This window comes from Macaca nemestrina, chromosome 4 (assembly GCF_043159975.1).
Source record: "Macaca nemestrina isolate mMacNem1 chromosome 4, mMacNem.hap1, whole genome shotgun sequence".
In the NCBI taxonomy this organism is placed as follows: Eukaryota; Metazoa; Chordata; class Mammalia; order Primates; family Cercopithecidae; genus Macaca; species Macaca nemestrina.
The window spans coordinates 47,880,233-47,906,173 of record NC_092128.1 but is presented as its reverse complement, the minus strand read 5'-3'; the positions used below and the strand labels follow the sequence as shown (position 1 = coordinate 47,906,173).

The window sequence follows — 25,941 nt, the reverse complement described above, 5'->3', positions numbered from 1 at the left end:
AGCAGAGAGGATGTAAGGGCCAGAGAAGGGAAGTGACTTATTTGTATGGGTGCACAAGCAAGTTACAGTTTGAAAGAGAAACACCAGAAGACAGGGAGGGATTGAAGGTAAAAACGATTAAGAAGTGGATGAAACCAGTCTCCAAGGGACAAGGTCAGGAATTAAACTCATGTTTTACTCCAAAGCCCATACCCTAACTCCTGACCTGACTACTTCAGTAGAAACCAAACCAGAGCAGAAGAGAGAATGGACAACCAGAGAAATGGGACCAAAGTACAAGAATAAGCTTCAAGCAGGACTAAGAGACACAGTAGGAAAGAGGGAAGGATGGCTACAGAGAGGAAGCCTCTCTCCAGTGTTCATATTTCCCAGTCAACTGAGATCAGCTCCAAGGAGATTGGGGAATAGGGGGTCGGGCTTGAGTATGATTATCAGATTTAGAATATATGAAAAAAAATGGGAGAGACAGGGACAAAGAAAAGGCAATGAGCTTCTACTCATCTTTCACAGCCCAATTCCACTGTCTGTCATCTGTGACATATTTCCCCACCTTTCCTCTCTCATAAGCGAAACTTATCTCTCACAGAAAATTTTATTTTAAAAAGTTCTATCAAGACGGGATTAAGAAAATGTGGCACATATATACCATGGAATACTATGCAGCCATAAAAAAGGATGAGTCCATGTCCCTTGTAGGAACATGGATGAAGCTGGAAACCATCATTCTGAGCAAACTATCACAAGGACAGAAAACCAAACACATGTTCTCACTCATAGGTGGGAATTGAACAATGAAAACACTTGGACACAGGGTGGAGAACATCACACACTGGGGCCTGTCGTGGGGTGGGGGGAGGGGGGAGGGGGGAGGGGGGAGGGATAGCATTAGGAGATATACCTAATGTAAATGCTTTACATTACATTAATGGGTGCAGCACACCAACATGGCACATGTATACATATGTAACAAACCTGCACGTTGTGCACGTGTACCCTAGAACTTAAAGCATAATTTTTAAAAAAGCTCTATCAAAGTATTTATGAAGATGAAATACTTCTAAGTGTTTATATAAAATCTTTATATAAAAAGGTTTTCTCTTCATAAATATGTCTCTCCAACTAGATCACATTTTGTTTAATGTTAAATTCTCAGCCACTCCCTAAAACACAGTAGGTGTTCGTGTTTTCTTAAAAAGACCGAGCCAGTTATCGGTCCATCTAACTATACTCTAATACACTTCCTTCTCCATTTCAGTATGTTAGAAACCAAATGATGCAGTTTTTGAGAATAACAAATAAGTAAAACTTGCAAAATTGTCCTAATAGCAAACAGTTAACATAAGTCTGCCCTACGAATAAGGTCATTGCTTCCAAAGGTTTTTAAAATACCCCCAATGGCATTATTAGTGTCATTTATAGAACTAGACTTGTCTGATAGTCTTTAGAAACTGTTACGATAGCATTAAAATATGTCTCATAGGTCCCTAGATGATCTCCTGGTAGAAAATGAACCTGTGCCACTTACATACTAGCTGACTCTGACATCCAAGGGTTCTGGTATCTGAAAGCAATGAATATGACTTCTTCTATCCTTCTTATGTGTATCTCAAAAACTCCTAAGGACTTTCCTGGAAAGATTTTAGACTAGCAAAGAAATATTTTCTTCATCAAAAATCCTTTCAAGTATTTATTTCCTTCCCAAGTAGACTGAGTTCTGTGTGTCCTGGTTAATACTTTATAAGCTTGAGCTTGCATGCAGAACACATCAGAGGCTGTTTTATTTCCAGACGTAGTTTTTCTGCAATTTTAATTGTTTTCCATGAGGAAAAAACTGATTTCAGAGTTCAAACTACATCATCTACGAGGAGCCTCCCAGAGCTCTAATTACCAGAATCAGAACATAGAATTGCTACTTCAATTCTATTTTTCTCTAAAATATTGCCAAAATAACAAATTAAAATTATTGCTAATGTTAATAACAATAAATTATTTAACAAATATGAAGGAGCACCTATGTTGAGCAGCTGCTACGTTAGGCATTGGGATGGTAACCAAAATGCATGAAACACTGTTTCGACCTCCCAAGAATTTTACAGGTAAGTGGGATGCAATATACCTCACTATGGAAAAAAAAATGAGACAGCGAAAAATAGTTTTAAAATTTTGAGCAAAGTTTAACCAAATGCAACCCAGTTAACTTACTTCAGTTGCCTTTCTCTTTAAATTTCAAATGATGAAAGTCAGCTTCTCCCTCTAAACTTTAATAAGGCAAATAAATATTTCTTGGCTTTCATAAAGCCCTAGGAGCCTTAACTATGCAACAGTTCATTCACTAAGAATGTCTGTAGAGGAGGAAGGGTAGTCAGGCGGTACCAGCAAGGGGAGTAGAATGGAGTCCCTGCTGTGAAGAGAGATAAGAGCTGGATGAAATAGTGACTGAAAGAACGGAAAGGAAGGGGAGGCCAAAGAAAATACATGGCCTTCTCTTGGTAGGGCCAAATCATGAGGCCCAATCCAGCCTTCTACCTTGACTTCCTCTCCTCTTGTCTCTCAGGAGCCCGCTCCCTGTTCTAGTCAAAATAAATGTCTCTTCTCTGATGTAGAAGAATAAGAGTCCCCGATCCACACCCGATATCATGGCTCTCATCTACTGCATGTGAGCTCATTACTTTATTTGTCAAAACAAAAATGTTCCTTTTTTTTTTTTTTTTTTTTGAGATGAAGTTTAGCTCTTATTGCCTAGACTGGAGTGCAGTGGCGCGACCTCAGGTCACTGCAACCTCTGTCTTCCAGTTTCAAGTGATTCTCCTGCCTCACCCTCCCAAGTAGCTGGGATTACAGGTGCATGCCACCACGCCGGGCTAATTTTTGTACATTTAGTAGACAGGGGGTTTCACCATGTTGGCCAGGCTGGTCTCAAACTCTTGACCTTGTGATCCACCTGCTTCAACCTCCCAAGCGCTGGGATTATAGGCGTGAGCCACCACACCTGGCCCAGATGTTCCCTTCTTAAAAGGAATCCTGATGGTAACTATTAAAATAATAAACTATACTACATATCATGAAGCTTGCATATATAGTTTTATTGTTGGACTTATCTTTATTTTTTAGTTATTAGTGTGTATTATTATAAATTGTTCGGCTATGAACTCATTGAACAAGGCCATCTTATATCCCCAGATCCTAAAGCAGTATACACTAGGCGTTCAACACACTGTAATGCTACAATATTCCTTCCTCAGAGAGGGGGGTCTAGGAGTATACTAATTATCTGCATTTTATATGATCATTCTGCATAAATAATCATAGCCACAATAGCAGCTTTTATCTGAAGTTGTGTATTGATTAGGAGAAGGTTTCAGCTTGACCTCACCATAGAATATCAACTTTTCACTTCAATTTTCTATAGAGTATTTTATACTATAGGAAAACTTCTATAGAGTATTTTATACTATAGGAAAACAGACTCTAACATCTCTTCCAAAAATAATCCATAACATTTAATAGTTTATTCATAGTCACCATGAGGACTTTCACCTCTCATCTTTTAAATCTATTTTTAATTGTCTTAGAGGTTACATTACCCTAATTTACTTATAGAGTTTCCACTTAGACCAAAACGGTGAATACTGTAATTGTTGGGGATGATGAATTAGATGAAAAATAGACTATGCATTTTCAATCACTGCATTTAATATTATTACAGTAGATGGCCAAGTATTACATTGTAAGAGATGAAAGTACAACGCAAATTGATGAGGAAATCATAATCTTAAAATTTTCACCAACAGGCTGGTATTGATTTTGATGTGAAAGTAAAAAGCCTACTTAATACATTTTTTGCTCAATTCACTATTGCATGTACACTGGGGAAAATACCTTGCATTCTATACCAGCCCATTAAATCAAAATGAACAAGGGGGCATTAATTTTTTTTTTTTTTTTTTTTTTTGAAACAGAGTCTTGCTCTGTCACCCAGGCTGGAGTGCAGTGGCGCAATCTCGGCTCACTATAACCTCCGCCTCCTGGGTTCAAGCAATTCTCCTGCTTCAGACTCTCGAGTAGCTGGGATTACAGACACGCACCACTGTGCCCAGCTAATTTTTACATTTTTAGTAGAGACAGGGTTTCACCACGTTGGCCAGGCTGGTCTTGAACTCCTGACCTCGTGATCTGCCCGCCTCAGCCTCACAAAGTTCTGGGGTTACAGGTGTGAGCCACCGTGCCTGACCCATCTTTTCTACTTACACTGCACTATAGATAACTCCCAATTCCTGATGATAGCCAGCTACAGGAGCAATTCATCATCAGTATCATTTTATCATCAAGTTCTCTCATATCTGATAAAACCTATTCCTTTCTGACACATGTAAATTTCAAATGAGTGCTACAGATAAAAATTGTTAAATAAGTGGCTATAATGTGATTCCAAAAACAAAAGGCATCCACTAACTGTACTTTATTATCTAATTACATGATCATTCTGTTAAACTTCAAGCAATGTATTTTAAATAAGTGCAGACATATTGTCCATCTCAATTTCATAAATGTTGTATCATATATCCAATGTATATCACTTTAAATTTTCTCAACCTGCCTATTTCAAGACAGCTGCTACATAGTACTTTAATATTTCCTGTTTGATATGTTAATATGCAGTTGAATCTGATTAGGTCACAACTTCTCAGTGAAAAGATGTTCATCTACTTAAACATCAGTTTTATTTCAACAGAATGACACTTGACAGAGAATATTTCCTTTTCTACTGCTTTTTCCAGTTGCAGTTTGTATCAGTATGCTTCCCATTAAGACAACAAATATATACATAACACCAAGACATATGAGTAAAAGGTATAAATGCAGTCAATTAGCCAGATGTTTGGAATCATGGACACAAACACCAGAAGCATTATAAAACCTACATGAATGGTAACGCTTGACAGGATACGGGAGAAGTATTTTTTAAGAAAACCTTATAAGCATAGCACAAAGATGACAAAGACACAATTATAGCCCACTGCAGCCCTGAACTCCTGGGGTTCAAGCGACCACCCTGGCTTAGCCTCCCAAGTAGCTGGGGAATGCAGGTACATGTTACCATGCCCATCCAACCTTTTTTTTTTTTTTAGAGAGATGGGGTATCATTGTGTTGACCAGGCTGATCTAAAACTCCTGGCCTCGAGTGATCATTGTGCCTCAACCTCCCAAAGTACTGAGATTAGAGGCGTGAGCCACTGTGCCTGGTCATCTTGTTTTCTACAATGGAACTTACCTCCTCTCTCTCTTGCTTCTGTAGCACCAAGTATCAGAAGACATCATCTAGTCATTACTAGAAATACTTACATCATTCTGGTTCTCCTCAGTAATTTCTGCATATTCTCATTTTAAGAATTCATGACTCCTCATCTTTCTCTTCCCGAAGGTGAGGGTTACATGGTGAGGGAAGTTCACACAGCAGCCGCATGGTATTGGTGAAAGGCACTAGACCTGTAGCATTCTGCTTTGGCACCTGTCAAGTCTCTAGTCAACAGCATTTGTGTAACCTGGTTTTCAGTGAACTACCTGTAGTAGTCTTAGTAGTCTCTAATCATGTATTCCATACTACCATTCCTGGCTTCTTCTTTTCATCATTACTGTGAGGTCCTTTAAAGCACTGGTCTTGCATCCAGCTCCCTTGTTCTGCCCAAAAGTGCAAGAAGTCTCAACTGCCTTCCTGGGCGCATAGGAGCCTGCTAACTATCTTCCACCTGCTTTATCTGCAGACTCTTCTCATATGGTCAACCATCTCCATCTAATTGATCCCATGTCATTCGATATGGGATACACCCACGAGATTGTTGCTTCACAAAATTCCAGAAGAAGAGGGCTGTGCAGCCATTCCAACTCTGCCACCAGCACACTATCATCAGACAGGGGCTTTATATAAGGCTTGACATCCCCTGGCTTTCACCTAGAGAGTGAAGCACAAATCTCTAATGCTCAGATCTTCTATTAAAGGGAGCTTCTATCATTATCCCTGGCTGTAGAGGAAAGACGGCAGAACACACGGCTGCCATGTCTACTGAATCTTGTTTCAACTCCCCTTCTAACCAAGGCAACACTTACTTAATAATGTGATGAGATCATCTCACTCTTTGGCTAATTTCTTTCCAATCTGTTGTTAAAATAAAAATAAATTTATGCACTGATATCTTCAGAGCTTTGTTTTAAAAACTCAAAACGCTTTTCTATCTCACATAGCTCAGCTGCTTGAAATACACTATCTTGGGTGTCAAGACCATTAAACCAACTAGAAGTTTCAGTAGCCTACTCAGAACTCAGAAAAAAGGAATTTAACTTTTTTTTTATTGCATTAACATTCTTCTCTGAAAAAACATTGTAATGGCAATAAGGTTCAGTCCAGTTTAGTGGGAAAAGGGCTATGGGTATTGAAAACATATACAGACACATATATACATAAATATATACATACACAGAAAAGAACTTACTCAGAAGAAAATATACAACTTAATATATCAAAAGACTATACATTTTTATGATAGACTCCATAAACACAGTCAGCTATATATGTTACATAAGTTATGAAAACACTGGTTTTATCCACATATTTCTTTTTTCTCCTTCTTCTCTGTCTTCTGAAAGCATTTGAAATATCAAATATAGCTGCCTATGTAGGGTCCTCCGACAGACCATTAGGTGATAAAATGGTATAAGGAGACATGTAATTGAAGTGGTAAGAACAGATATTATTCAGAGAGAATGTAAAATCAATAAAGGGTAGAACATCGAGCTTTATATTTAGGAAAAATGGGGATGGAATAACTCTGATACCAAAAATGAATAAAGATATCAGGAAAAAACTACAGATCCTTATTTATAAATATAGGTACAAATTTTCCAAATAAAATCTTGATAAATCCAGCTGAATAGTTAAAAATATGACCAAATAATATTTAATCCAGGAATGTAAGACAGGTAAATTTAAAGATATCCATTAAGGTAATATATTTACCATATTAACAAATAAATACACAACACATATATTACCATCTTGATTGATACCTAGTATCAAAAGTCAAAGTACTTGAAAAATCTAATTTCCACCTAAAGTAAACAAACAGCAACCAACAATGAAAATAAACCACTTGACCAACTGGAAATAGAGGGGAAAAAACTTATTTGATTACATATGAGGAGCCTAAGGGAAATAGTACATTAAATGATAAATATCAGAAGGATGCCCATGAAAGTGAAGAGGGAGGAGAGGTCCTAGTCAACAAAGAAAAAAAACTGAGATGTATAAGGCTTTTTTAAAAAAAAAAAAAAAAAAAAAAAAGACAATGTGTTATTTTGGATAATATGGCTACCTAGAAAGACACAGACAATAAACTGAAAAATATAAATAAGAATATTTTGAAATGCGGTCGGAATCAAGATCAACGTTAATGGCCTTGTTATACATTATCATAAATAAGCAATTGGAAGATTTATTGGAGAGAATATTTTTAACAATAACAAAAAAATACAGAAAACCTAGAAGTAAATCTAAGAAGTAATGTGCAAAGTTTATATGAAGAAAACTGTAAAATTCAACCAAAGGAAATAAAAGAAGTTCTGAAAAATGAAGATACACCATTCATTCAACAACAACAAAAAAATCCCTACCCTATACTGAACTCCAAACTCAACAGAATAAACACAATTGTATAGGTACTAGAATAAAATATGAGAGAATAAAGAGAAAGTGAAGGATCTGAAAAGGATGCCACTGGAGAAACGTACTAATGAATTTAGTTTTCCACAAGCTAATCTTTAGCACCAGCATCCATGCAAAACATTTTATGAATGTCCAATTTATAACACAGTATGCTAAAGCTGACAGTTTGTATTGAATATAAAGAACAATGGTTGCCTCTGAAAAGAGAAATTAAATTTTCTTTTTAAAAGTTCTTTTATTTTTTACAATGTGCATGGAATTTTTAAAAAATAAAAATGGAGTTATGCACATGTACCCTACAACTTAAAGTATAATAATAATAAATAAATTTAAAAAACAAAAAAAAACAAAAAACAAAAAAAATAAAATAAAAAATAAAAAAATAAAAATGGAATAAATTTTTAAAAGTTAAAAATATAATGTACATAATTCTAATGCATGAAATCAGTTTGGTGAAATGCTTTTCTTATATAAATTAATTATGAAAATCAGTAATTTATACACTATAAATCTTTAACCAGATACTGTATAAATAAAAAGTGTTGTTACTCTTCAAAACTTATTCAGTGTAAATTATAATCGTGGGCTTTATTACTTAATGTATATAATCTGTGTATATCCTCTTAATTAGTAATTTGAGATATTTTTTCAAAATTTCTTTCTTTTCTTCAGTTATTGTCATAAATACTCACCAGTTTTAAAAGCAATTTTGAAAACTTCTACTCAAAACAGAGAAACAATAAAAAACAGGGAAAAAATAGAATAGAAAAACCTCCTGCTCATTCGTAAGATGTACAGAAATGTTGTTCATGAGTAATCTTGTAAATGTTCACCTCTATATCAAATGTAATTTATTTTCTACTGTCTGAGCAATGATCCAAACATATTTGAAGCATTTTTTTAATTAAGGAGAACATACAATGTAGTCTATTTTAATTTTCTTCATATTTCAAAGGTTTGTGTTTAAGCTTTATTAAGAGTGCTCTTTAAGTTATTTTCCTACCAATAGGTCTTTAATTAAATATATCTGAAAATACAAAGTCTAATTCTGTTAGAAAACTTAATGATTCTTAAAATATTTGCTTTCATGAGTATAGGATTATTTGAAAAACAAACTCCAAAGGGCAACAATTAAGCGACACGAGGTTCCACATAGGCAGAATTTAGAAAATTAAACTAATTTTCTAATTAATTTAATTTAAACATTAAATTTAAATTTAGAAAATTAAACACACACCATATATATATACACAGAAAACGTTATACTGAATAAAATATGTTCAACTACAAAGCGGATTAATAGAATCAGATTCCTTTTAGACTAGTAAATTTGACTCATTCAACATGTTCAGATGCTGTTGGCCCTCTGTATCCATGGGTTCCTCATCTGTGGATTCAACCAACCAAGGATTGAAAATATTCAAAAAAAATTTGCATCTCTTAACACGTATAGACTTCTGTTCTTGTCATTATTCCCCCAAACAATATAGAATAACAACTATTTATACAGTATTTACATTGTATCAGGAAATATATATAATCTAGAGGTGATTTTAAGTATAAGGAAGGATATACATAGGTTATAAACAAATACTACACTATGTTATATCAGGGATTTGAGCATCTTCGGATTCTGGCATCCAAGGGAGGTCCTAGAACCAGTCCCTCACAGATGCTGGGGAATGACTGTAACCCCTTATTCAATGTTAAATCCCAATTGTACACTTTTTAGTGTAGCACTGAAAAATTTTAGAAGAATTCTCATATAAACAATGCTATAAAGTTAACTTTCTAGATAAGCTGAAATAAAACTGGTTTTTAAAAAAACAGAGAAAGAATTGACAATTTTACAGATTGTTTAGTCAGAAGATATTAAAAGCATATATAGGCTGGGCTCGGTGGCTCACGCCTGTAATCCCAGCACTTTGGGAGGCTGAGGTGGGCGGATCACCTGAGGTCAGGAGTTTAAGATCAGCCTGGCCAACGTGGTAAAACCCCATCTCCACTAAAAATACAAAATTAGCCAGGCATGGTGGTGGGCACCTGTAATCCCAGCTACTCAGGAAGCTGAGGCAAGAGAATCACTTGAACCCAGGAGTTTGCAGTGAGCCGAGATGGTGCCATTGCACTCCAGCCTGAGCGACAAGAGTGAAATGCTGTCTCAAAAAAAAAAAAATATATATATATATATACACACACACACACACACACACACATATATATAGCATATATACAAGCTACAAGATTACTATCAACTGGTACAGTACTTTATAAACTACAAACTCATCTTTGCCCTAGGATTAATCACTAACCACTTCAAGAAGGAATGTGGACACAGACTGGCCCACTGTAGCATTTAAAGTTTTTTGGCTAAATACACACATCTGTGTTGTTCTTTTCAAATTGTCAAGATATAAAACCCATTTAAAACCTACTTTTAAATACCATGCAGCAATGATCCCTTAGAGGCAGCGACTTTAGATGATGCTTAAACAATGAATTTTTTTTCCAACAATAACAATTTTCTTTAAATTCATTTACAAAACCCTACCACACAGCATGACGCATACTTTCCTGGTAAGCAACTATAAAGTAGAATTAACTATCCTCAAATGACTATGAAACTAAGTCAGCCATATCAGATTAAGATGACCATAAATGCAGTTTAAAACATGCTAATTTACATAGCCCCCTAACCATGTTTAATTGCCACATTAAAAACCCTTCAGATGCTGGTCTGTCCTTTTACAACTCAGAGTAGTGTCAACTGAATTAACTTGTTTTGTCTGAATGTTGCACTTTGTTTTTTCATTTATATAGCTGGGAACATTCATGAGCTCTAGCTATTATGTCTAAATATTTTCATTAAACAGAATAAAATAATCAAATCCATCAAACTGGTTTTAAGGAGGTAAGCAATGCATTTTTGAAAGGAAATACTCTCTTAGCCCTAAGCAACATGAGTCATCATGAAGGAATTATTCATATATATATATATATGCTGTTACCCATTTCTATCTGGTACTTTTAACCATGTGGGACATACCCATCTTCCCATGAACATGGAAACTGAAAGTAACCCAAGGGCACTAGCCAGTTTTGGAATTACTACCATAATCCCTCCTACACCACACGCACCATACGCACCACACTCCCATACTCTGATTTCTGCAAGCCACAAAAAGCCAAGGTTTTCACCCTAGGGCATTCTAGACTCTTTTGACACCCTATCTCAGAGTAGAAACTCAATCTTCATACTGGGCTGTCAACCATTCACATTTTAGATTCCGAGTACATAATCATTTGGCTTGTTTTTGCTACACCCTCTGGGTGCCTCACACTCTAGAATGAACTATTGATTTGTAGACATCTAGTATGTTTAGATTTCCCTTCCCTTCTGGACTACTCTTTCACATTTCCTCACCTACCCCACAGCTTCAGATGCATTATCTTACTACCCTCTATTCTCAGCTCCCCAATGACCAGGATACAACCAGGAACTGAGGATAAATCAATTACTCCACTTGTTACTTAGGCAACACCCAAACATTAATGAAAGCATCTTTTGCCATCATGTATTATATAGAAGCTTCAGTAAGCAGCAATGCATAACAAGAGAAAGTGACTGATTCTGACCTACCTAAGGAAAAAAATCACATTATCTTGTGATTATCTTGGCTTCTTCCATAACATAATAATCTTTGGTTACCATAATGCCTAATCTCAATTAGAAGTTAGAAACCCCAAAGTATCCACACCAGGCAGCAAAGCAAGAATAATCAAGATTGACATATTTCAACGTACATATAGTTGCATTGAAAGGCTCCCTTAACCAATTCACTAAATAATCCCACCCACAAAAGAACTATGCATGGGTGAAATTTCTATAGTTTATGCACTAAAAGTAAAGTCTTCCCATGACTGCTGGAAATCACCAATATGACTGTTCTGTTTATCTTATGCTGTTATAGCAACCAAGGGAGATAACTGGAAATGGGATAAAGTCTCTTTTATACTGATGAAGATTAACAAGGGAGTGAAATCAAGATAGTAAAAGAAGGAGAAGGTGCTGTGATTTAGCCAGACATAATAATTGCTGACATACTACTATATTTCATTTTAGATCTCTTTCCTAGGTGTGCAGATGAGTGTACTCAACTCCATTTCAGTTGTGTTCTTTAACGTACGCTAAGCTAGACAGCTAGAACAAAAGCTAAGCTAGAAAGCTAAAGTTTATTTCCTAGACTTCCTGACAGTTAGATGTTGGCACATCACCTAGCTCTTGCCAAGCAAATACACTGGCATTACTTTGGAAAGCAAGGTTAACACAGTGAGACAGAGGCCGGCTGCTGTTGCCTCTGCTGTTTTTACTGGCAAGGTCAGTGACACAAAAATCTGATTTTTCTGCAACATAGTAGATCTGAATGTCCAACCTCTACTTTCATGAAGACAAAAGCTACGGCCAGGGCATCCATGTGAGGTGGCCTCCTAATTCTCCAGGTTCTTCTTCTTTTTTTTTTTTTTTTTTTTTTTTAATGAGACAGAGTCTCTGTCACCCAGGCTGAAGTACAGGTGCATAATCTCAGCTCACTGCAACTTCCACCTCCCAGGTTCCACAGATTTTCCTGCCTCAGCCTCCCGAGTAGCTGGGATTATAGGCACCCACTACCACTCCTGGCTTATTTTTCTATTTTTGGTAGAGACGGGGTTTCACCATGTTGGCCCGTCTGGTCTGGAAGTCCCAACTTCAAGTGATCCACATGCCTCAGTCTCCCCAAGTGCTGGAATTACAGATGTGAGCCACCGTGCTGGGCCTCTCCAGGTTCATAAACGCCACAGAAATTGCAGCTTCCTTAGCCACCTATAAAATGAGCAGCCACTACTCCAAGCAGAAATATGCTCATTGGTTGTTAAGCAAGAAATAAACTTTCATTGTGTCTGAACCATTATACATTTTTTTAATCTCTTTGTTACATAAGCTAGTGGTTACCCTAACTGATAAGGAGTCCAATAAATATTTATTGAACGAATGTTAAAGAAGAGGAAGTAAATGCAAGAAGGAGGTGGAGTGAGGGTGGGAAAGATGGTGAAAGATAAACAGATGGTTGAGGATCTTGATTTTTTAAAGAATTAATGGGATAAATGTTCTCTTGGAGTACAGAATTATTTCATACTATTACAATTACTAAATTAATAATAACCTATTTGAATTTATTTTCTATTGGTTTTTCAGTATAACATCTGTTCACAATTCCTATCCTGTTGAAATTTATACTCTAATCCACTCCATAAATTTTAAAAAATGATTTCGGTTTCTGATTACAATTTTGCCATAATGTAATTACAAATCCAAAAGTTAGGGAAAGTCCTCCATAATACATGAAGCTAAAATCAAATATAGACATCAACATAATACATATGCAAAAACTAGATTTTCATTTTATTACATGCATACTAATTATTAAAATGTAACACTTTTGATAATATTTTAAAGCAGTGTCCCCATAGTGTGCTCCACAGACGCCACTCTGATGGTCCCCATGAACTTTTCAGGGGGTCTATAAGGCCTCCATTTCCAAGTACGTATCTGTGAGGGATGATTGTTTTCATACATACTCCAAATCAAATAACATTACACAACATATTGAATGCAAAAGCAGATATAAGAATCCACCTGTTTCTATAGGCCAGATATTAAAGAGATTTACAAAAATGTAAAACAGGCCTAGGGCACAGTGGCTCTTGCCTGTAACCCCAGCACTTTTGTAAGCTGAGGTAGGAGGATTGCTCGAACTCACGAGTTTGAGACCAGTCTGGGCAACATAGCGAGACCTCATCTCTACAAAAAATAAAAAAATTAGTGAAGTATGGTGGCACATATCTATAGTCCCAGCTACTTGGGAGGCTGAGGCAGGAGAATCACTTGAGCCCAGGAGGTCAAGGCTGCAGTGAGCTATGATCATGCCACTGCACTATAACCTGGGCGGCAGAGCAAGACCTTGTTTCCAAAAAACAAAGAACAAAGCAAAAGTAAAACAGTACCCTCTTCTCACTAAATATTTTTGTTTTGAAATATATACTTTTCATAAAACTGTCTTATTTATGTTGATACATAATAAATTTATTGTTTTTATTTTTAAATGAATATATATTTTAAATGTTCTCAATCTTAATTTCCAATATGCTAAATATTGATAAAACTAACCTACAGAACAGAAGCTCTTTAAGGTCCTAAATTTTTAAGAGTTTAACGAACCATAAATAAATTAGTGAAATCCTGTAACAATGCCAGGATTCCTTTTATTAATAGTAAACAATAAACTATATTTAAATATAGCCAATTTTCTATATGAATAAAATGCTAGGCAGTCTTCCTATTGCTGTAGTAGAAATAACATGGCATTGAACACATGGGTTTAAATACCAGTTTCACAACTTATTAGCTGTGTGGGCATCTGGTCCCTATTATTCTCACTACTACCATTACAACAAACTCAACATTATGCATATCAAAACTAAAATTGTTGCATTCTGCAAGCATTCTTGAACACTTAATTACGCAGAATTATAGAGAGTAATTTATATGTAATTATATACACTTACTAATTCAATTATCTGGGAGTATATTTTAGCTAACTCACTATTCAGAGTTATACTTTCTATAGTAGCAGTTGCAGCATAACTGAGTATTCTTAAAGCAAGCAATTAATAAACTCTAACATAAAATTTTTCCTTGCCAAATTATATCTGTCTTGTTCTATGGAAACTCAACAAAATACTTACTTGTTCAAGGGCCTATGTTGATCCAAAGATTTCCTTTCAGGAAAATGTTGGTGCTGCCTAGGGATACTAGTACCCTTCAATAAAAAAAAAGTATTCAACTAAGAGAGCTGTCTAGACCACTCATCTTTGATAAAAGAAGATCAGCTTTATCATAACCTGTATGTCAGGCATCCAAAACCTAGGAAACTACTCTTCATTACTAACAAAATAATACTTTCAGTAGGTATGATCTCAATTCTTTTACTCATCTACATTTTACAAAATGGCTTGTTGAAGAAAGTTAGGTTCTAAGAAGGAAGCTCTAAAACAATAGTCTTCATTTTTTTTCCCTCTCATATTCCTAAAAGAATTTTCTAAAAATCCACAACATACATTTTCAGTTGACATGTAAAAATTTTCATCATGAATTTAAATGATTGCAAAGGCTATAATTTCCAGCATGTCACAAATACTGTGATTTTTATATAAAACTGTTATATCAGTCTTTTAAGGGAACCAAAAAATCTAAATTCCACAGTAATCTGATATACGCCAGCAAGAATTTTATTTTTTAAAAAATTCAAGAGTTAGAAAATGTATATACACTTTTTTGCTTAAACTCATTTCTAGTTATCTCCCCACAGGCTTTTACCCTAATTTAATCATTTTTATTTCTAAAAGTTTTTAACTGATCACTTCTCTTCAATAAAAATGTATCTTAAAATTGAACTTTTAAATTGTGTTTAATTTTCTAAAACTGTTATGTTCAAAATAAGAAATATATGGAAATGCATTTCTTAATGAGAAGGGCTAGATTTTTTTCTTTTTTAAAATAGTGTATAGGCCTCTGAATGAATGTTACTCATTGCTAGTATAAAGTTTCACATCAATTTTTTCTATTTTTTATTTTCTCTGTTTATGAAAGAACTGAAATTGTTCACTAAGTAGACGACAAGAAGGATGTTTTGTTATGGCAATGTTACTGAAACCAAAATCACATAGCTTATTAAAAATATTTGATGTTTGAAAACTATCAGCTGTTAACTCAATTACATCTTCCTTAAGTTTGTTGAAACCGAAGAATTAGAAACCATATGAGTTGCTCTGCCTTGCTTGTTGTAACATGAGTCAAGAGCAATTCTGAATTTTTAAAAATGTAGTCTGTAAAAAACATACCTATCGTAGAAATATTTCCTCCTTTTTGATCATAATAAAGTAACCCTCGTGTTTCCACTTTTGTCAATCTTACTAGCACCAGCCAGTGTATTTCCTAAGACCGTTAAGGCTTGAAGTAAAAAATACATTGGAAATGTATCTCTTCTTCATTATCCTGGATTTCTAGAGTGTTAGTCTAGCTGATTTGTCTGCCTACAGTCTTTCCTCTCTTCAATCCATCCTCTGCACAGCTGCAAGAGTAAAATTTATATAAAAAATCTAATCATGGGACTCTCCTGTTTTAAAACCTTCAAGGTATCTCCAAATTAAAATACAAGCATATAAGGACAAGATTACCTGATCCCTATTGACCTCTCTAGCCTGATCTCCCAACCACCTCCCATTTTCTCCTGTACTTATTCTTTTAGCTCCCTGTACACACCACATGGTTTTATGCATTACCTTTCCATCATGTTGTCCCTCACCAGAATATCCATTCCCTATTTACTGCCTAGCTGATTCTTACCTGTGCTTAAAGGCTCGATTCAGTAATCTTCTTTTCCAGAAAACTTTCATGTAAGATCCCTCACACACACACATCTACCCCTTCCTGCACATACAATGGGCACAGGTTATTTTCTTTGTACTGCCACAGCGCTTATCATTTTGTATTTAAATAATATAATTATCGGCCGGGCGCGGTGGCTCAAGCCTGTAATCCCAGCACTTTGGGAGGCCGAGGCGGGTGGATCACGAGGTCAGGAGATCGAGACTATCCTGGCTAACATGGTGAAACCCCGTCTCTACTAAAAATACAAAAAACTAGCCGGGCGTGGTGGCGGGTGCCTGTAGTCTCAGCTACTTGGGAGGCTGAGGCGGAAGAATGGCGTGAACCCGGGAGGTGGAGCTTGCAGTGAGCCGAGATCACGCCACTGCACTCCAGCCTGGGAGACACAGCGAGACTCCGTCTCAAAAAAAAAAAAAAAAAAACATAAATAATATAATTATATCTCTGTTTCCCTATATAGACAGTAACCTCTTCTAAGGACTAACAAAATTAACAGCACAAAGCAGGTGCCAAACATTAAAAGTCAAATTGAATAAAATAAAACTTGATTGTTAATCATAAGAATTATAATAGCTAGCGCTTATAATTAGCATATTCACTTCTCTATTCATATGCTTTTAGTGTTCTTCTGTCATCTGCTAGTTTTTACATTTTACTTGTATTGTGGTTAAAAAAATAATCTATCTCAATTCCTTTTTTTGCAACTAGGCAGAGTATATATACATATATAGAGCACAGCTCTGTGACTTTGGTGAAATTACATAATGTGTCTTAGTCACAGTTCCTTTATTAATAAAATAGTAATTACAGGATCACATTCAGTAGGTAGGATTAAATTAGGATGCTGTTGTCCCAGCTACTTGGGAGGCTGAGACACGAGAATCACTTGAGCCCTGGAGGCAGAGGTTGCAGTGAGTCAAGATTGCACTACTGCACTTCAGCTTGGGCTACAGAGTGAGACTCCGTCTCAAAAATAATAGTAATAATAATAGGATTCATGTGAAATATTTTATATAAACTATAAACACTGGCCAGGCATGGTGACTCACACCTGTAATCCCAGCACTTTAGGAGGTCAAGGCAGGCAAATCACTTGAGGTCAGCAGATCAAGAACAGCCTGGGCAACATGGTGAAACCCCACCTCTACTAAAAATACAAAAATTAGCCAGGTGTGGTGGCAGGCGCTGTAATCCCAGCGACTCGGCAGGCTGAGGCAGGAGAACCGCTTGAACCCAGGAGGTGGAGGTTGTAGTGAGCCAAGATCATGCCACAGCACTCCAACCTAAGCGACAGAGTGAGACTCTGTCTCAAAAAAAAAAAAAAAACAAAAAAAAAAACAAAGCAAAACAAAAACTATAAACATTATGTACATAATAAAAATTGTTTATTTTATTAAAATCACATCCATTATAACAAAAAGTAGAGTGGTTAAAACTCTAAACAACAGGAAATACCTTAAGAAATAAGACAAACTTTAAATAAGAAGGTCTTAACCTTTCTGCTGCTGAACTTTTAAAATTTAATTCAGTATAAAATTAATATCCCGCAGTGGCCTTTGCACAATCCTGTATCTCCTTAGTTTCCTGTACCTCATGAAAGATGTAGGAGAAATAAGTGATTATTTGAAACTGTTCAGGTTGGGAAACATGATCTGCTATCATGAATATTTCATTTCTTGAAAATATTTTCATGCTTATCCTTTTCAATAATGCCACATCATAATGCTTTATTTCATCTGCCCGTGACAGACATCATTACTAATCCTATACAGCTGCTTGTTTCATGCCACGCTAGAGCAGCTATTGAATTTCCTACAACATGGCAGCCAATCCTGACATTCATATGAGGAATACCATGATAAATATATAAAGGACTATAAATAAGGCAACAAGAATTAAAACATCATAGGTTCTGAAGGTGGCATCTTGACTTAAGTGAAAGAAACTCAATAAATAACCAAAGTTGAAGGATGAAAATGAGAAACAATTACCAACTAGTTTATAAACTACAGTTTAATCAATTTACAGGGCCAATAAACCTAGCACTCCAATCTTGGTTTTTCACGCCATTCCTTGCCAAAAAGAATCATGGCTTCTGGAGAAATAGCTAGCTTCAGGGCTAGATACAGAAGATACACAATTACCCTGGATCACCTTGCTAGGCCAAAAAGTAAGGAAACGCTCAAAAATGATATTTTAAACCTATCACAAAGACTTAGAATTATAAACCACCAGTAAAAAAATTTTTTTAATAAAAAGTAGATGGAAATGATGAAGAAGGGAAGTACTGGCAGAGCAGGATGCTAAAGACTGACTAGTAAATGAAGAGTAAATACTGGCACTGGTACATCATCATTTTGCAACCATGACAATAAAGCCTGGTCCAGGCAAGAATTATTAGTAGATGCTAAATCAAGAAGAGAAATTTCAATTAAGAGCAGGATATACGCAGGGTATCTGAATATCTCCCCATGGATTGCTCATTAATAGCAGGGGGATAAGTAGTAACTAAAAAATAGAGAAACTAGACAGTACCTTGACCAGATAAATATTGAGTGCTTCCAGATGCAATGCCTGGAAAAGAAAAATCATTTATATAATATCCTGGCTAGGAATGCAAAATTTGAACCTAACTCATGAGAAAACACCAAACAGACCTCAAATGAGAAGCATTCTATTAAAAAGGAAGGAAGGAAAGAAGGAAGGAAGGAAGGAAGGAAGGAAGGAAGGAAGGAAGGAAGGAAGGAAGGAAGGAAGGAAGGAAGGAAGGGGCAAAGGCCCTGTATTCTTCAAATATATCAGTGTTATAAAAGATAAAAAAAAGCAAGCTGAAGAATTGTTACAGATTAAAGATTAGAAGAGATTAAAGAGACCTGACAAGCAAGTACAATACACGGCTCCATACTGGATCCTGTACTGGAGAGAAACAAAAAGCCAATGTTTATAAACTACATTACTAGGTACACTGACAAAATTCAAATATGAATGTTAAGTTATGTAATAGCAATATATTAAAGTTAAATTTACTGACACTGGATATTATACTGTGATTATATAAATAAAATGCTTTAATCTTAGGAAATTGCATTGCAATATTTAGAGGTGAAAGAAGGCAATAATATCTGCAACTTTCAAAAGATTCTAAAAAAAGAATATAAACATATATTCATTCTCTCTATACATATGCATTTTCTCTATATGTTATTTCATAAATATATTCATTCTCTCTGTATATATGTGTACACACACGTATATATGTGGAGAGGAGAGACAGGGAGAGAGATCACATGATAAAACCAATGGGACAAAATGTTAGCATGTCAACACTTGGTAAGTCCCAGCTTTAAAAGAATATGGGTATTCTTTGCAACTTTGATGTAAGTTTAAAATTATTTCTAAATACAAACGTTGACGGGGAAAAAAGCAGGCAAAAGATAAGCACAAAATTCAGGTACTGTGAGAGAGAGGAATCGGAGAGAGGAGGAATGCACAGAAGAACGTGCTGACCGTGTTCTCGGTGACACTCGTGGCTGTTCCTCTTATTGCTATGCTTTGTAACTACCTACATGCTACATATATTCCTGTGTGGATAAAATATTCCATTAGTAAATATTACATCAGAAAGAAGAATAAAAAAAATACTCTGTGAATTGTTTTAATAATTTCTTTAAAACTACAGTAAGAATATGAAGAGCCCACACAATGCAAGCACAACAGGACATACACTAATAGGTATTTCTGGAGTAATAATCATTAATTTGTTTTTATTCCTACTGGGTTAAAAGCATAATACTATATTTAGGTCAAGTTATTTAGTTATCTTCATTCTTCCTCAATTTGGTAGTACTTCTTTCTCTCAGCAAAAAGGCTTTTTTTTTATTAACACAACATGTAGTACAGTTAACAAAAGCTAATACACATAATTATAGCTAATATTTATCACTTACTAAATGCCAGGCACTATGCTAATAAGTACTTGATATATATTATATCTTTCAATTTTCACAGTTACTCAAACGATATAGATCCTATTATTTCCCCCCTTTTCACATGGGGAAAAAACAAAAACAGAAAGGTTAAGTAACCTGTCCAAGGCCACACAGCTAATGTGAGTCCAAATTTGAACCTAGAGAGTCTCATTCTAGACCTCATACTTGTAAACAACATGCTCCACTGCAACTGAACCTGAGATTCTGTTCTCAAATAGTTCTTACATTGAAAACCTAGGTAAAAAACCAGTGGATAAGCAATAGATTATAGCTATTATTTCCATTCACTGAGCAATGAATGCTGTACATAAAGACTATCTTAGATTTGCATCCCCCTCTTCATTTTTCCTTCTGACCACTCATTAAAAAAAGGAAAAGATATTATTAAGTAATTAAGATGCTACCAGAGACAGAAGAACAGATAGAAAAACTTTTAAGATATTCTCAATCTATATACACTACATAATCCACATTTTAAAAATATTGAATATGCTTATATGGAAAATGCTGGTTATAATGGATATAGGAAAAAAGAGTTTTCTAGCATAATAGAATTCTCAGGTGTATTATGTGGATATGTCATTTTATGGCAGCCCAGCATCCAGCCCTTTTCCTGACATCATCCCTGCTTCTTTTGGGGGAATTTTCTGTACTATGCAGTCCTGGTGGAAGCATAAATCCAAATACATGTTCTCCATTATGGAAACTAAAGACATCTTTTAAAGGCTGCTTCCAGAAAACTCTCTGCTCACTCCAAAGGTATAGGGAAGTGAACATAGAATCCAAGTTCAGTCAATCAGACACATTCTCTCAAGATTTAGTGTATTAAGTAGAATCAATGCACATACCAAAGATGTGGTTAGAGTTTATTTACGCCAGCAACACAGCCTAACCTTTTTGTTGTTGTTGTTCCTGAAAGTTCTTGCTACCAAGATCTTCCAGATCTGCCTAATTCTTATCTGTTTCAAGCATAACTCTTTAGTCTCCCTTCAATCCCGTAAGCTTTTTCCCATCCCAGATACCAGATTTGTCTAACAAACTCCTTTTTTGCTTTTAAGTCAATCTGTTTCCTTTACCGGCAACAAGAGTAACAACAACGACAAATCTGTAAAATAAAATATAAAAGCATAAGGGGATAAAATTATATAATCTTATTTAGCAGTTCTTTGGGTGACTTTTATTCTTTTCCAATGGTTTAGTATACTGGGAAAAGTACTGGCCAAAGTATTTAAAGAGCTAAAATCTAGTCCAGGCTTTCCATCAGCTGGCTTCAACATCTGAAGTGTGAATTCATTCTGGTCCTCATTTTTTTTAAAGCTGTAAAGGAAGATGGTTTGAACTTCAAGTTTTGTTATATTCATAAAATATTATGTTTTATAGAAGGGACCAAAGATTTCAATGACAATACCAATAATACAGACCTTCTTTCAAGAAATTAGCACATGGATGACTGTTACAGTATTTCCTGTTCTTTTTTAATATTGTTTTCATAGAAATAAGATGTTACAGTAGTTTTTCACACGACAAACAGGAATCAAATACTTTCAGACCATTTCCCTAAAGGGATGACATTATGTATCTCAGAAGACTTAGCAGTAATAAAAAACTGGTTTGAAATATTACTATCAGTAAATAGCATTACATTTGTGAGATGCACAGGCAAAACAAGGCATCTTCTATAGGTTTTTACATTTTGTAATACCACAACATTCTCCTGAAATGTTATTCCCTTCATGTTTTCAAATGTTGTATAAATACCAGCCTTACATAAAAGTTTCAAGTTCAAAAGAATAAAAAATTCCTTTAAAAGATAACTGATAATTAGACATGTTTTGCTACAGCTGTATAAAATTCATTGGTATAATTACTAAGGAATATATTCATAATAGTATTAGGATTTCAGTTTTCATGAAAGGGCTAAAATTACTCGTGTCAAAGTAATGTACTCGTGTACAGTAAATTTTGTCAAAGTCAGGCAAAATTTTGCAAACTGGCATTAATCATGAATTGGTGAAAGTCTAAAAAGCCAGTAGGAAATCGTAGAATAAGGTCAGAAGGAGTTTTAATGTTGAAACCAATACATCAATAGAAAAGTACTGCTACCAATTCTTTAAAAATTAAAAAAAGAAGTCATTTTCAAAAGCCAATCAAGATTAACAATCATTAAATCACATCTCCAAGAAAAATTATTATTTAATTTTAACACTTATCAAGCATTAACTGTATTTAAAAGGTGATGAGACTTTGTTCTTCTCATAAAAGTTTTATCTCCCTAGACCTAGGCTTAGATATATTATTTGTTACCACCTCTCACAGCAATTCAAAACACAGGTCATCTATCATGGCAGTCAGGCTAAATTCTGGATGGCAAAGAGGAAGATGAATTAGTCCTTGGTCTTAAGCACTCACCACCATGGAATCAACTCAATATAATGTGATACATGCTAGAAAACAATAGTATTTAGTATAATCTGTTAAGGAAGTAATTAATTCTGTTTAGGGACAGAGGAAAAGCTATAAAGAAAAGGTGACATATTAAAATTTTATAAAAGTATCAAAAACTCTTATCCAGACAAAGGACTTCACTGTCGGTCAGATCTGAGTTTAAACCCAACCCTAACCCGTGTTGGTCATGTGAAACTGAGCCAGTTGTTTGGAAACCTAGAATGTAGGCCTAGTTCTGCTGCTCTTCAGCCATACCCTTAGGTAACATTTAACGTCTCTCAGCCTCAATTTCCTAATCAATGAAAAGAGTCAGTGAGTCATTCTCTATGATCCTTAATTTCCCCTCCAGTAATAACATGACTCTATACCTTACAGTAAATTAGAGAAATTCCTTTTTTTTTTTTTTTTCATAAACTGCTCTTTATTGGCATCTGAAAAAGAGGTGCCTCAGCCTTCAAGGCTGGGACAGAAGTTGGGGAGGAGCTGCTGTCCCTGGGCTCAATACCAATAGACCTTCTTGTATTTCCGAGTCTCCTTGATCCCCATGGCCTCCATCACCTCCTCCTGTAGTGTCTTTAGACGGGGCACGTAGGTTCTTTCTAAAGCATCTTCCACTGATGTGTCTTTGGGGCCATCAATCCATGTTTCAGGGACGATGCCATCAGCTCTGGGAAATTCGGGTTTAGGGATAATTCTCCCCAATCGTGTGGAGACTCGTACCCGCTCTCCTGCTTCAGTAAATCTCCACTCAATCTCAGTGGGTTTCCTGTCCATAGGATCCACAAGTTTGACCTGGCGGTGGAGCAAGGGGGCTTCACTAGGGATCATGGTTCCTCGGTAATCCATGGTCTTGCCAATGTAGCGGTAATATGTGTTCAGCCCTCCCACGACCACGCAGTTTTGCTGCCGGATAACTTGAACCACTTTGCCCTGCTTTCCGGCATCCTTGCCTTCTAGGATCTCCACCGTGTCCCCACAGAACAGATACCAGTCTTCATCAGAGATGGGTTCCACAACCACTGGGCGCCGCCTGCTCCATGGGGCGTTCTTCCTCTTGTCTGCCAAGGAGCCTGAGGGGCTCATCCCATAGCAGTAATTGGGGGGCAGAGTGACCTTGGATGCCAAGGCCAGTAGGGCAGAAAGACGCATGCCTGGAGGCTGTACGAAATCCCTTTGCCAGCAAAATGCTCAGAAATCTTCCTTGTCAGCTCTCCACTTTCCGCGGCACTTCGGCTGCTCAGCACATGGGCCCTCCGAGAAATTCCTATTGATATTGAATGTGTTCATTTAGCAAATACCTCTAGAACACCCAACTAGGTACTACTGGGCTAAGCAAGTGGAATAGATCATTGAACAAAATAAGCAAAAATCTCTGTTCTCAGGGAGATTACACAGAAAGCATCTATGGAAAAACTTTTAAAATTCTTTATTGCACCCTTGTTCAAACAGAACTTCCCTGTACAGTTGACATATATGTTAAAAATAGTTAACACTGGAAAATTTCCAAATAACCATAAATATTAACACAGAGAAAGAAATCTAGACAGTGATGAAGTATAGTTAGTAGCACTACCATCAAAATCACGTTTCTCTAAATTCACACTGAGTCAGTGAGCCTTAGCAGCTTGACAAAAAGGCAGCATGTTAATGAGATTTCCCTAAACCAATTTAGTATATAGCCATATTTTTTCCTCATTTAAATTATTCCATAGTTTCTTAAGAACTATGATACAACCAGGTAAGTTTTATTTAAAGATAAATAAAATCTGTATATAGTGAGAAAATATTAACACAAAAACCTACAATCTCACTTCTTTTTCAGATATTCCACTTCCATACTTGGTGTTTTCAGCCTCATTTTAGGCTATTTTATTATACAAGATTTTTATTTCAGTTATATATTATCACTGTTTGAAAACTGATTTATTATTCAATAGGCAATTGTAGGACATCCACTCTTAGGCATCTCCAAAACAGAAACACAGTCAGAGTATGCCAGGTGATGGAGGGGCTACAGAAAGGATACATGATGAGGTAAGGAAGAACAGAATATAGCCACCCTCAAAATACACAGCAACTTGAGGAGAGTCATGGCAAGTCTTACAATCTTCCATGCTTGGACTCTTGTTTACTAATTTACTAATTTCTCTGTAGGATTTTTCCCGTTCTGTTATGGTGATGTCTTCCTCATGGCTGCTACAGTATCCTAGATTCTGCAGCCTGCCTTCTCTCAAAACTTTTGAATCTTTCTATTAATTGCATCCCTTTCTTAGAAAAGAAGATCTTACTAGGGTTGTGGTGACTTTCCAGTATGCAGTATAAAGTCCTCATGTTCAGCCCCTTAATGGCTGTGTGCTTTTGACTGCCTTTGGATAATGGGGTCACAAGATTTTAAAAAAACAAAATCTTGTTAGCATATGCCTAAGGCACCCATCAAAAGAGGACTATAGCATAGGAGGTAACATGAAGTTTCTAAGAAAGACATGCAAGTACCTTCTGTGGACCCTTCAGCATGTAATGATACCGTATGACCATGGAGACTGTATGTACTGAGACTGAACTGAGAAGTCACTCCCACAAAGTAGGGCCATTTCTTTGACTGTCAGACACTTTCGGTGGAATGTTCAGTATATAATAGTGACACAGTATCACCATAGAGACTGTATGTACAGAGACTGAACTTAAAAGTCACTCCCACAATGTTAAGGCATTTCATTAAAGGCACAGAAGTAAACACTGGCAAATATATATAGCCTATACTAAAAATTTAAAATTCTAAAAGGTGTGAAGAAGTGGGTGTAGTCATATGTTTATGTAATTTAAATAGGCTCAGCTTAGGAAACTATTCTTTGAAGCAAAACAAAACAAACGTACAAATAAAATATTGTGAAAACACTGTTTTTAAAGCTGAGCTGGTCAGCATCAAACATGCACTTCAAAGTAGCGTGTCTTAAGTTTCATAATTGGTATTCTTCAAACTGTGAAACTCAAGAATATATTGACAAATGGCCACAATTTTGGGTAAGAGAACAATCACCTTGAGAAACATTTTCCAAAGTTTCAGTATTCCAATTTTACCAAGGAGAAACAGCCAGCATTATACAATTGCCAGTCTGAGGTTCTGTGCCAACATCATGCATAAAAATTGCAAGCAATGACCAAACAAAATATAAAATACAAAGGACAAATGCTTGAGGAAATGGATACCCCATTTTATATGATGTGATTATTATACATTGCATACCCGTATCAAAACATTTCATGTATCCCATAAATATATATACTTACTGTGTATCCACAAAAAT

General features: G+C 35.8%; 1 protein-coding gene and 1 pseudogene across 17 annotated transcripts in view; both read right to left on the bottom strand.

Moving 5' to 3' along the window:
• Nucleotides 1-25,941, bottom strand: part of LOC105475279 (inner mitochondrial membrane peptidase subunit 2) — an 886,283-nt gene that overhangs the window by 686,002 nt on the left and 174,340 nt on the right. The window contains exon 5 of one of the 16 annotated variants that reach the window (XM_024790868.2): nt 23,785-23,900. The exons of the other annotated variants lie outside the window; for them this stretch is intronic. Within the exon in view, the coding sequence (XP_024646636.1) occupies nt 23,825-23,900 (76 nt within the window). The 3' untranslated portion in view covers nt 23,785-23,824. Of the gene's footprint in view, nt 1-23,784; nt 23,901-25,941 lie in introns of those variants that run through there. 16 annotated transcript variants of the gene reach the window in all.
• Nucleotides 7,321-23,785, bottom strand: LOC139362762 (large ribosomal subunit protein uL24m pseudogene; annotated as a pseudogene). The gene has a single exon (XR_011622033.1). The product of XR_011622033.1 is annotated as a large ribosomal subunit protein uL24m pseudogene (transcript).